The 13,464-nt window shown below is 46.6% G+C and overlaps 1 protein-coding gene across 1 annotated transcript; it reads left to right on the forward strand.

Moving 5' to 3' along the window:
• Nucleotides 1-4,087: 4,087 nt before the first annotated feature.
• LOC115186140 (interferon-related developmental regulator 2-like) lies at nucleotides 4,088-11,558 on the forward strand (the record flags this gene model as incomplete). Its single annotated transcript, XM_029745878.1, has 11 exons — nucleotides 4,088-4,259; nucleotides 4,376-4,466; nucleotides 5,899-6,023; nucleotides 6,381-6,538; nucleotides 6,648-6,701; nucleotides 6,879-7,057; nucleotides 7,272-7,380; nucleotides 7,660-7,794; nucleotides 7,964-8,092; nucleotides 8,285-8,377; nucleotides 10,731-11,558. Coding segments are annotated over 11 exons (1,326 nt in total), but the record flags the coding sequence as incomplete, so codon positions are not given.
• Nucleotides 11,559-13,464: the final 1,906 nt, after the last annotated feature.

Genomic DNA, 13,464 nt, shown 5'->3' on the forward strand with positions numbered 1-13,464 from the left:
GGTTCGACCTTGACCAGTCACACTTGTTTATGTGGATGAATTTATGAGTTACATTACATTACATTTACATTTAAGTCATTTAGCAGACGCTCTTATCCAGAGCGACTTACAAATTGGTCCATTCACCTTATGATATCCAGTGGAACAACCACTTTACAATAGTGCATCTAAATCTTTTAAGGGGGGGGGGGGGTTAGAAGGATTACTTTATCCTATCCCAGGTATTCCTTAAAGAGGTGGGGTTTCAGGTGTCTCCGGAAGGTGGTGATTGACTCCGCTGTCCTGGCGTCGTGAGGGAGCTTGTTCCACCATTGGGGTGCCAGAGCAGCGAACAGTTTGGACTGGGCTGAGCGGGAACTGTACTTCCTCAGAGGTAGGGAGGCGAGCAGGCCAGAGGTGGATGAACGCAGTGCCCTTGTTTGGGTGTAGGGCCTGATCAGAGCCTGAAGGTACGGAGGTGCCGTTCCCCTCACAGCTCCGTAGGCAAGCAGCATGGTCTTGTAGCGGATGCGAGCTTCAACTGGAAGCCAGTGGAGAGAGTGGAGGAGCGGGGTGACGTGAGAGAACTTGGGAAGGTTGAACACCAGACGGGCTGCGGCGTTCTGGATGAGTTGTAGGGTTTTAATGGCACAGGCAGGGAGCCCAGCCAACAGCGAGTTGCAGTAATCCAGACGGGAGATGACAAGTGCCTGGATTAGGACCTGCGTCGCTTCCTGTGTGAGGCAGGGTCGTACTCTGCGAATGTTGTAGAGCATGAACCTACAGGATCGGGTCACCACCTTGATGTTAGTGGAGAACGGCAGGGTGTTGTCCAGGATCACGCCAAGGTTCTTAGCACTCTGGGAGGAGGACACAAGGGAGTTGTCAACCGTGATGGCGAGATCATGGAACGGGCAGTCCTTCCCCGGGAGGAGGAGCAGCTCCGTCTTGCCGAGGTTCAGCTTGAGGTGGTGATCCGTCATCCACACTGATATGTCTGCCAGACATGCAGAGATGCGATTCGCCGCCTGGTTATCAGAAGGGGGAAAGGAGAAGATTAATTGTGTGTCGTCTGCATAGCAATGATAGGAGAGACCATGTGAGGATATGACAGAGCCAAGTGACTTGGTGTATAGTGAGAATAGGAGAGGGCCTAGAACAGAGCCCTGGGGGACACCAGTGGTGAGAGCGCGTGGTGCGGAGACAGATTCTCGCCACGCCACCTGGTAGGAGCGACCTGTCAGGTAGGACGCAATCCAAGCGTGGGCCGCGCCGGAGATGCCCAACTCGGAGAGGGTGGAGAGGAGGATCTGATGGTTCACAGTATCAAAGGCAGCAGATAGGTCTAGAAGGATGAGAGCAGAGGAGAGAGAGTTAGCTTTAGCAGTGCGGAGAGCCTCCGTGACACAGAGAAGAGCAGTCTCAGTTGAATGCTCAGTCTTGAAACCTGACTGATTAGGATCAAGAAGGTCATTCTGAGAGAGATAGCAGGAGAGCTGGCCAAGGACGGCACGTTCAAGAGTTTTGGAGAGAAAAGAAAGAAGGGATACTGGTCTGTAGTTGTTGACATGGGAGGGATCGAGTGTAGGTTTTTTCAGAAGGGGTGCAACTCTCGCTCTCTTGAAGACGGGAGGGACGTAGCCAGCGGTCAAGGATGAGTTGATGAGCAAGGTGAGGTAGGGGAGAAGGTCTCCGGAGTTACAACTGCTGTGCTGGACTTATGCATTTCTCGCGCATGGAGCGTTGTGGAAATTATTACAGAGATTGGTTATGCGTGAGGAAACGGTGGATGGAGAAAACAAAATGCATATGCGGAATGTTTTTCGTTCCTCTTGTGCGACAATGATAGTAATTACGAGTAGGTGTGGGTGTTATGTATGGTACGACCTGCTGTACGTCATACTGTATGTTGTTATGGTTATGTATGGTACGACGTGCTGTACGTCATACTGTATGGTACGACGTGCTGTACGTCATACTGTACGTTGTTATGGTTATGTATGGTACGACGTGCTGTACGTCATACTGTATGTTGTTATGGTTATGTATGGTACGACGTGCTGTACGTCATACTGTATGGTACGACGTGCTGTACGTCATACTGTATGGTACGACGTGCTGTACGTCATACTGTACGTTGTTATGGTTATGTATGGTACGACGTGCTGTACGTCATACTGTACGTTGTTATGGTTATGTATGGTACGGCGTGCTGTACGTCATACTGTACGTTGTTATGGTTATGTATGGTACGACGTGCTGTACGTCATACTGTACGTTGTTATGGTTATGTATGGTACGACGTGCTGTACGTCATACTGTACGTTGTTATGGTTATGTATGGTACGACGTGCTCTACGTCATACTGTACATTGTTATGGTTATGTGCCAGTGCTGTGCCAGTCGAATCAAATCAAAGGTTATTCATTTATTGCATTCACAGATTTGCAGATGTTATCGCAGGTGCAGCGAAATCCTTGTGCTTCCAGATCCAACAATGCAGTAATACCTAGCGACAACAAAAACAATACACATAATCCCGAAAAATTCAAAGTTACATATGATGAGCCATGACTAGAGTGTAGTATGTCAAACATTTAAGCGAGCAGTGTTCCGTGACTGTATGTACACAGGGCAGTTGTCTCAAGCTTCAGGGCAGGGTACTGGGCGGAGGGCTGCAAGTGTTGACTGCTTAACAGCCTGATGGTCTGGAGATGGAAGCTGCTTCTCAGTCACTCGGTCCCGGCTCTGTCTCCGCCGTCTAGATGGTAGCGGGGTGAAAAGGCCTTTGCTTGGTAGCTGAGGTCCTTTGATCTTCTTGGAGGGCAGGCAGTGTGCCTCCGGTGACGCGTCGGGCTGACCGTACCACCCTTTGGGGAGCCCCTGCGGTTGCGGATGGTGCAATTGCCGTACCAGGCGGTGATACAGGCTGACAGGATGCTCTCAATTGTGCATCTGTAGAAGTTTGTGAGGGTCTTAGGGCCCGAGCCAAGTCTTCAGCCTCCTGAGTTTGAAGAGGCGCTGTTGGCCCTTCTTCACCACACTGTGTGAAGGGACCGTTTTCAGGTTGTTAGTGATAAGCACACCGAGAAACTTGACGCTTTTGACCCTCTCCGCTGCGGCCCCGTCGATGTGGATGGGGGGCTTGCTTTCTACTGTCTCCTGTAGTCCACAATCCTTCATTTTGTTGAGGCTGAGGTTATTTTCCTTCCACCGGTCTGCCAGGGCTCTCATCTACGCCCTATAGGCGGTCTCCTCATCGTTGACGGTAACCAGGCCTACCACGGTTGTCGTCAGCAAACTTGATGATTTTGTTTGAGAAGTGCGCGGTCATAGGTGTACAGGAGGGGGGCTGAACACGCCACCCTTGTGGGGCCTCTGTGTTGGGGATCGGTGTGGTTGCCTACCTTCACCACTTGGTGTCGGACCGTCAGGAAGTTCAGGACCCAGTTACACAGGGACGGGTTCTGACCCATGGCCCTGAGCGTAGTGATGAGTTTAGAGGGTACTGTGGTGTTGAAGGCCGAGCTGTAGTCGATGAACAGCATTCTTACATAGGTATTTCTCTTGTCCAAGTGGGATAGGGCAGTGTGCAGTGCACTGGCGATTTCATAAACTATGGTTCGGGAATCAAAGTGAGCCCTGGGCATGTTAGAGGTGGGTCACGAGTTATGAGAATACATCTATAATCACACAATTATTTCTTAGTTTGGGCCTATGGAGGACGATTTGGGACACGGATGGACGGTTAGTTTCTAATTTGGGTATCAAGCTGAAAAGGTTTAAGGGTGTAAGGAGGTGATATGGTCTCTAACTCGCCTCTCAAAGCACTTCATAGTAACAGACCTGAGTGGTGCGGGGCGATAGTCATTTAGTTCAGTTTCCTTCGCTTTCTTGGGCGCAAGAACAACACGAACAGCATTTCCAGTTTAGCTACGTGGATGTGCTCGTGTCAGCACCGTGGGCAGAATAGACCCTGCTCTCTATAAGGAGCGGTTCCTGGGATATCATTACTGACGGACACCAACAGCTAAGCCACAGACAGAGACAAGGTTCACTTCGAGCTCACTCTTCTTCTCTCCCCCCCCCCTCCCCTCTGGTCCCTCTGTCCTGCTCTCACTTCCTCTCCTCTCTGTCCTCAATTCCTTCTCTCGTTCTCGTAGGCGGGAGGAATGGGGTAAAGGGCGAGTCAGGTGCCAGTGATGATGAGCTGGCGTCTGACGTGCTCAGTCACTACAGCAGCGCCAGCGAGAGCGCTTCAGTCGTGGACGAGGCCACTGGTGGGTGCGCACACACACACACACACACACACACACACACACACACACACACACACACACACACACACACACACACACACACACACACAGCATCATCATTATCTTGTCCACCACAGGGGGAGGTGGTGAACCAGTAGATGAACAGACTGCCCAGGAGGAGACAGAGGACAAGCTGAAACAATGCATAGATAACCTGATGGACAAAAGGTGCGTCTCACAGGATTTCAAATGTTTTTATGAAAGGACTTATTGTACACATTCTAACTGCACAAAAAAGGAAAGCCACCGATGTTGCTAGTACTTTCCTAAATGGACATTAGGAACATGGGGTGTCTTCAGAAAGTATTCAAACCTCTTGACTTTTTCCACGTTTTGTCGTTAAAGCCTGAATTCGAAAATTGATTTAATTTACATTGTTTGCCATTGGCCTACACACAATAATATCCCGTAATGTCAAAGTGGAATTATGTTTACACAATGCAAATAGTCTGGGTAACCATTTGGTTACCTGTTCAGGAGTCTTATGGCTTGGGGGTAAAAACTGTTGAGAAGCCTTTTTGTCCTAGACTTGGCACTCCGGTACCGCTTGCCATGCGGTAGTAGAGAGACCAGTCTGACTGTATAGCCATTCACTACAAAGATACAGGTGTTCTTCCTAACTCAGTTGCCGGAGAGGAAGGAAACCTCTCAGGGATTTCACCATGAGGCCAATGGTGACTTTAAAACAGTTAAATGGCTATGATAGGAGAAAACTGAGGATGGATCAAGAACATTGTAGTTACTCCACAATACTAACCTAATTGACAGAGTGAAAAGAAGGAAGCCTGTACAGAATAAAAAATATTACAAAACATGCATCCTGTTTGCAATAAGACACTAAAGTCAAACTGCAAAAAATGTAGCACGGAAATTGACTTTGTCCTGCACATAAAGCATTATGTTTGGGGCAAACACAACACAACACATCAGCATGGTGGTGGCTGCATGGTGTTATGGGTATGGAGCTAGGCACAGGCAAAATTCTAGAGGAAAACCTGGTTTGTTGCTTTCCAACAGACACCAGGAGTCAAATTCACCCTTCCACAGGACAGTAACCTAAGACACAAGGCCAAATGTACACTGGAGTTGCTTACCAAGACAACATTGAATGTTTTTGAGTGGCCTAGTTACAGTTTGGACTTAAATCTGCTTGAAAATCGATGGCAAGACTTGAAAATGGCGGTCTAGCATGATCAACAAACAACTTGAGAGCTTAAAGAATTTTAAAGCTAATGTGCAAATATTGTACAATCCAAGTGTGCAAAGCTCTTAGACTTACCCAGAAAGACACAGCTATAATCACTGCCAAAGGTGATTCTAACATGTATTGACTGCATACTAATCTAATCAAGATATATTAGTGTTTTATTTTTCATGATATGTAGATTTTATTTGATTTTGCACATTTTCCATTGAGAGAGTATTTTGTGTAGATCGTTGACAAAAAACAAATGACAAGTCCACTCTAATCCCACTCTGTAAAAACTCAAGTGGTGCGAATACTTCAACAACGGTGTAAGAGTTGTCCTCTCGTAACGACAGCGTTAGGCAGAGCTGTGTAGAGACGTACTGACGTGGCCCTTCCTCCCGTCCCTCTCAGTGCAAAGACGCGCCTGGCAGCCCTAGATTCTCTGGGAGGGGCCTTTTCCTCCAAGCTGCTCTATGACTTCCTGATAGAGAGACGCCTCACAGTCAGCGACTGCTTGGAGAGGAGCCTGCGCAAGGGTGAGACGCCACAGCACTGTGTGTGGGTTGGGGTCTATGAATTACGGTGGTAAATGTAGTCAAACGTACATCACTTTAGGTGGCGCTGGCCTGAGTCAAAACTTGAAAAGATGATTAGGACTTAGACTATTACTCTACCGTACCTTTATTTGGCTTGAAATGTAACTATTTCTATCCAGAATGGACCTTTCATCGAGTCTGAATTTAGGCTCTACGAATTCAGTTGATCTTCTGATTGACCAAGTCCCGCGATAGCCTGACTTCTCTTGTCGAGCTTGTAAAAAGGGATCTTACCCCTCCACCCTTTTCCATCCCTCTACTCTGTTTCTGTCCCTTCTCTCCTTTCTTCTCTCTCAGGTGGTGGAGAGGAGCAGGCTGCAGCGGCCACAGTGTGCGCCCAGCTGTGCGTGCAGCTCGGCGGGGGGGACGAGGGTGAGGAGGGTTTCAAGATCCTCCGGCCCGTCCTCAGCGCCATCATGATTGACGGCTGTGCCAGTGTGTCCGCCCGCCAGAGCGTGAGTGTCACCATTGGCCTTCGTCACACTCCTGTTGTCGACGGCAGTTTTTCCACTAAGAGTGCATTCTTGTAAGTCGCCGTTTTTAAGTTGTTCATCCCTCTTGCAGTGTGCCCGAGCGCTGGGTATGTGCTGCTACGTTTCTGCTGCGGAAGACGGAGAGGTGAGGTTCTCTAGAAATCCTTTTCATTCTATTTCTCTGTAGCTGGAAAAGAGAAAATCAGTATTGAAAATAGTATGGAAAATCAAGATCCAGAAATTGAATCTGAATGTATGGTTAACTCTTTCTCTCTCGCTTTTTGTCTCTGTCATTATTTTTTCCATTTTCCCTCTGTGGCAGGACTTGGTGAAATCCATGAGTCACCTGGAGAGTGTATTCACCATGTCGTACCCCAACCGCGAGGGCACCCTGCCCACCCCCAATGCCGGTGCCCCAGGGCTCCACAGCGCCGCCCTGCATTTCTGGGCCCTGCTCGTCACCCTCTGCCCCGCCTCCCGCCTTAATGTGCTGCTGGACCTGTGAGTGACACACACAGACACACAGGGGCTGCGTCTTAAATGACACCCCCGTTCCCCATTTAGTGCCGTAGTCCTGTACTGCATATTTGACTAAAGAAGTGTACTGTATGGCCACTACATGGGGAATAGGGTGCTATATGAGACACAACCGGGATCTGAATATATAACCTGCCACGTTGCTCAGCTCACGTCCTTGGTCTCCTCTTGTGCTCAGACATCTACCCAAGCTACAGGCCTGCCTGGAGAGCAGCGACGTGAACTACAGGATAGCTGTGGGGGAGACCATAGCCTTGCTTGTTGAACTGGGAAGAGATATAGACAGGGTATGTTTTGCCTAATGAACAACCAGGGGCTGTATGTATCAAGCATATGAGTAGGAGTGCTGATTTAGGATCCGTTTTGCCTTCTAGACCACAATGAATATGATTACATGGACATGGGGGGGACCTGATCCGAGATCAGCACCGACGTTCTCAGACACTTTGTAAATACAGGCCCTGGTTGTACTCGCTCGGCAGCTCAAACACGATATGGAGGCAATGCAGAGCCCATGGAGAGGAAGTGGGGGAAATATCCCTGCTGATCCTTGTTTTTCTATGTAGGAATTTGAGTTTGAAGACAGCGACACGCTGTGTGAGTGCCTGAAGGGCCTGGCCACCGACGGGAACAAGCACCGTGCCAAGAACGACAGGAGGAAACAGCGCACCATATTCAGAGAGGTGCTACATTACATAGAGGTGAGGAACCACGATTCACCCTGAACATTAACCGGTGCAAGGTTCTAACGTTGCTCGAGGGTTTTTAAATGACACCAGACCAGTCACTGTAACTGGAGACCGTTGGTCAGTCACTGAGAGAAATATGGAATGTTGATTTTGATTGACTTTTTTGCCCGATGTCGTGCAGAACGAGGACTTCTCCGAGGAGAAGATCCGCTTTGGTGTGGAGGGCATCTACATCGACAGCTGGATGCGCAGGAGGGTCTACGACGCCTTCAAAGAGGTGCTGGAGTCTGGAGTGAGACACCATCTTCAGGTTTGAACAAACATCTAGGTCTATAACTGTGTTGGTAGGATATAGTTGATATCTATGCTATAAAGAGACTATCTCTGCAACCAGCATGTTCTAATCAAATCTTTCTGGAAGGTTTGTGATGCTTGCTTGCCTCTTAATTATCCGTTGGAAATGGCTAGTTTTTAAATGGTGTGCCTGGTCTTGTCTCTCTAGTATAACCCGCTGCTGAGGGACATATTTGGCCTGGGACCCCCCCTGATACTGGACTCGTCTGTCAAATCCAGCAAGATCTCTCGTTTCGAGAAGGTGACCCCCATGGCCTATGACTGTCTCCAAACACACCTCCCACCGGCACATAACCCCTCGTCATGAAACCACGACCACTGACAAATACCCACTTAACCTGTTCAACAACCATATGGTGCATTTCATGTGAGATCTCCACTGTCTAATTATACTGAACAAAAATATCAACTTAGCATGCAACAATTTCAAACATTTTACTGAGTTACAGTTCATATAAGGAAAATCAATCAATTAAAATCATTTCATTAGGCTCTAATCTATGGATTTCGCATGACTGGGCAGGGGTGCAGCCAAGTGGGTGGGCCTTGGAGGGCATAGGCCCACCCTTTGGGGAGCCAGGCTTAGCCAATCAGAATGAGTTTTTCCCCACAAAATAACTTTATTACAGACAGAAATACTCCTTAGCAGCCCCTCATTGACGATCCACTACATGAAGACGCCCTGGGCTGGCGTGGTTACACGTGCTCTGCAGTTGTGAGGCCGGTCGGACGTACTGCTAAATTCTCTAAAACAGTTTGCGTCCCACCTAGTCAACAGCCAGTGGAATCGCGTGGCGCGAAATACAAATACCTCAAAATGCTATAACTTCAATTTCTCAAACATATGACTATTTTACACCATTTTAAAGACAAGACTCTCGTTAATCTAACCACATTGTCCGATTTCAAAAAGGCTTTACAGCGAAAGCAAAACATTAGATTATGTCAGGAGAGTACCCTGCCAAAAATAATCACACAGCCATTTTCAAAGCAAGCATATATGTCACAAAAACCAAAACCACAGCTAAATGCAGCACTAACCTTTGATCTTCATTAGATGACACTCCTAGGACATTATGTTATACAATACATTCATGTTTTGTTCAATCAAGTTCATATTTATATCAAAAAACAGCTTTTTACATTAGCATGTGATGTTCAGAACTAGCATACCCATCGCAAACTTCCAGTGAATTTACTAAATTACTCACGATTAAAGTTCACAAAATACATAATTATTTTAAGAATTATAGATACAGAACTCCTTTATGCAATCGCGGTGTCAGATTTTAAAATAGCTTTTCGGCGAAAGCACATTTTGCAATATCCTGAGTACATAGCCCGGCCATCACGGCTAGCTAATTTGACACCCACCAAGTTTGGCCCTCACCAAACTCAGATTTACTATAAGAAAAATTGGATTACCTTTGCTGTTCTTCGTCAGAATGCACTCCCAGGACTTCTACTTCAACAAGTGTTGTTTTTGTTCCAAATAATCCATAGTTATATTCAAATAGCTCCGTTTTGTTCGTGCGTTCAGGTCAGTATCCGAAGGGTGATGCGCGAGCACATTTCGTGACAAAAAAAAAGCAAAATATTCCATTACCGTACTTAGAAGCATGTCAAACGCTGTTTAAAATCAATGTTTATGCTATTTTTCCTCGTAAAATAGCGATAATATTCCAACCGGGTGACGTTGTATTCATTCAAAGGCTGAAAGAAAAAAATTGAGAATTCTCATGAACCCGCTTCTCAGTCTCACTGTTCCCAGCCTGACCACTCACAAACAGAGCTGCTGTACTTCGCCCAGAGACTGCAGACACCCCATTACACTTTCTGGTGCCTTCTGAGAGCCAATGGAAGCCTTAGAAAATGTCTCGTTACAGCAGAGATGCTGTATTTTTGATAGAGATGCCACAGAAGGAGAACAAATTGTCAGACAGGGCACTTCCTGTATGGAATCTTCTCAGGTTTGGCCTGCCATATGAGTTCTGTTATACTCACAGACACCATTCAAACAGTTTTAGAAACTTTAGAGTTTTCTATCCAAATCTACTAATTATATGCATATTCTCGTTTCTGGGCAAGAGTAGTAACCAGTTTAAATCGGGTACGTTTTTTATCCGGCCGTGCAAATACTGCCCCCTAGCCCCAACAGGTTAAAGTGGCCTTTTATTGTCCCTAGCACAAGGTGCACCTGCGTAATGATCATGCTGTTTAATCAGTTTCTTTATATGCCACACCGGTCAGGTAGAAAGATTATTTCTGCAAAGGAGAAGGGCTCACTAACAGGGATGTAAAAAAATAATAATAAATTGCACAGAATTTGAGAGAAATAAGCTTTTTGTGCAATGGAAAATGTCTGGGATTTTTTATTTCAGCTCATGAAACATGGGACCAACATTTTACATGTTGCGTTTATTTTTGTTCAGTGTAAATGCATGTCGGTTAAACAAAATGTACTGGTCCGTTTTGATTTAGCAGTACCATGAAATGTTATGAGTTTGCCTAGTCTTCACAAGACTGCCCTCCATATTGTCATTCTTTATTTTGAAGGGTGTAAGTCTAACCTGTTGATTATTTTCCTCTCACAGCATCTGTTCAACTCAGCGGCATTCAAAGCCAGGACTAAACTAAGGAACAAAGTGAGGGACAAGAGAGCAGATGTGATGTGAGGAATTGATGGAACGTGCCGTAGCCATATAGGACGAAGACCGAGGAGAAGAAGACTAGGGTGTATTCATTGAAGCAAAAGGTCTGGAATGTTGGAGACCAATGTACTAAACAGAGCTGACATGATTTCCTATTCAAAATGGCAGACAATCCTATCTGTTTTACACAGTACATTTCTATAGTGAACCTTCTGTGACGTTGCACCCTCCTGTACAGCCCCCTGGCCCAAATTGTCATCCTGCTCCGTGCCCGTCGTCTCACAGGACCCAGTGGCTGCTGCCAAACCAGGGACTTTGCAGACAATGCAAACGTGTGTTTTTATTTTATTTAACACCACAATAAAACTGACCTATGAGATGCCTGAAAATAAAACAAAAAGGTAGTTTATTGTACCTTTTTTAAATTAATATTTTGGAAGATCATCTAAACCATTTTTGGTAATGTATTTTACTTTCTAATTTATTGAAAGTGGGAGAACAGCATGTTTTTAAATTAAGTTATTTTTAGACTTCAAATATGGGAAAAGGACTAAGAGAATGAAGGTGTCATTTTTCATGTATATTTTTATGCAGGTTGGTTGTGCATAATAATGCATATGTGAATATACAAATGCATATGTATGTATTCAAGGAGTGCATTGAACAATGGAGATGTATTTTGACAAGCAATGCTATGTAATAACCCAAAGGGTTAGGCATATTAATTGATTATGGATAAATGAAATGTAATAAACACTCACACCAAGGCTGTATCTGTTCATTATTTTCCTTAAGTGGGTTTAAAAAACATATTTGAATGTTGACATTGTAATGCAGATACCAAAGGCAATGCATGAGAAGGTACCAATTAAACTCAGCAAAAAAAGAAACGTCCTCTCACTGTCAACTGCGTTTATTTTCAGCAAACTTAACATGTGTAAATATTTGTATGAACACAAGATTCAGCAATTGAGACAAACTCAACAAGTTCCACAAATGTGACTTAACAGATTGAATGTGACCCTGAACAAAGGGGGGGTCAAAAGTAACAGTATCTGGTGTGGCCACCAGCTGTATTAAGTACTGCAGTGCATCTTCTCATGGACTTTGCCAGTTCTTGCTGTGAGATGTTACCCCACTCTTCCACCAAGGCACCTGCAAGTTCCCAGACATTTCTAGGGGGGGGGGGGGGATGGCTCTCGCCCTCACCCTCTGATCCAACAGGTCCCAGACAGGCTCAATGGGATTGAGATCCGGGCTCTTAGCTGGCCATGGCAGAACACTGACATTCCTGTCTTGCAGGAAATCACGCACAGAACGAGCAGTATGGCTGGTGGCATTGTCATGATGGAGGGTCATGTCAGGATGAGCCTGCAAGGAAGGGTACCACATGAGGGAGGAGGTCTTCCCTGTAACGCACAGCGTTGAGATTGCCTGCAATGACGACAAGCTCAGTCCGATGATGCTGTGACACACCGACCCAGACCATGATGGACCCTCCACCTCCAAATTGATCCCGCTCCAGAGTACAGGCCTTGGTGTAGCGCTCATTCCTTCGAAGATAAACGCGAATCCGACCATCACCCCTGGTGAGACAAAACCGCGACTCGTGTGAGAGCACTTTTTGCCAGTCCTGTCTGGTCTAGCAACAGTGGGTTTGTGCCCATAGGCGACGTTGTTGCCGGTGATGTCTGGTGAGGACCTGCCTTACAACAGGCCTACAATCAAATTCAAATCAAATGTATTTATATAGCCCTTCGTACATCAGCTGATATCTCAAAGTGCTGTACAGAAACCCAGCCTAAAACCCCAAACAGCAAGCAATGCATGTGAAAGAAGCACGGTGGCTAGGAAAAACTCCCTAGGAAAAACTCCCTAGAAAGGCCAAAACCTAGGAAGAAACCTAGAGAGGAACCAGGCTATGAGGGGTGGCCATTCCTCTTCTGGCTGTGCCAGGTGGATATTATAACAGAACATGGTCAAGATGTTAAAATGTTCATAAATGACCAGCATGGTCAAATAATAATAATCATAGTAGTTGTCGAGGGTGCAACAAGCACGTCCGGTGAACAGGTCAGGGTTCCATAGCCGCAGGCAGAACAGTTGAAACTGGAGCAGCAGCACGGCCAGGTGGACTGGGGACAGCAAGGAGTCATCATGCCAGGTAGTCCTGAGGCATGGTCCTAGGGCTCAGGTCCTCCAAGAGAAAGAAAGAAAGAGAGAAAGAGAGAGAATTAGAGAGAGCATATTTAATTCACACAAGGACACCGGATAAGACAAGAGAAATACTCCAGATGTAACAGACTGACCCTAGCCCCCCGCCACATAAACTACTGCAGCATAAATACTGGAGGTTGAGACAGGAGGGATCAGAAGACACTGTGGCCCCATCCGATGATACCCCCGGACAGGGCCAAACAGGAAGGATATAACCCCGCCCACTAGCCCTCAGTCCAGCCTCTCAGCCTATTGTGGACGGTCTGAGCACTGATGGAGGGATTGTGCATTCCTGGTGTAACTCAGGCTGTTGTTGCCATCCTGTACCTGTCCCCGCAGGTGTGATGTTCGGATGTACCGATCCTGTGCAGGTATTGTTACACGTGGTCTTCCACTGCGAGGACGATCAGCCGTCCGTCCGGTCTCCCTGTAAGCGCTGTCTTAGGCGTCTCACAGTACG

Source organism: Salmo trutta, unplaced genomic scaffold, assembly GCF_901001165.1.
Source record: "Salmo trutta unplaced genomic scaffold, fSalTru1.1, whole genome shotgun sequence".
Taxonomy (NCBI): domain Eukaryota; kingdom Metazoa; phylum Chordata; class Actinopteri; order Salmoniformes; family Salmonidae; genus Salmo; species Salmo trutta.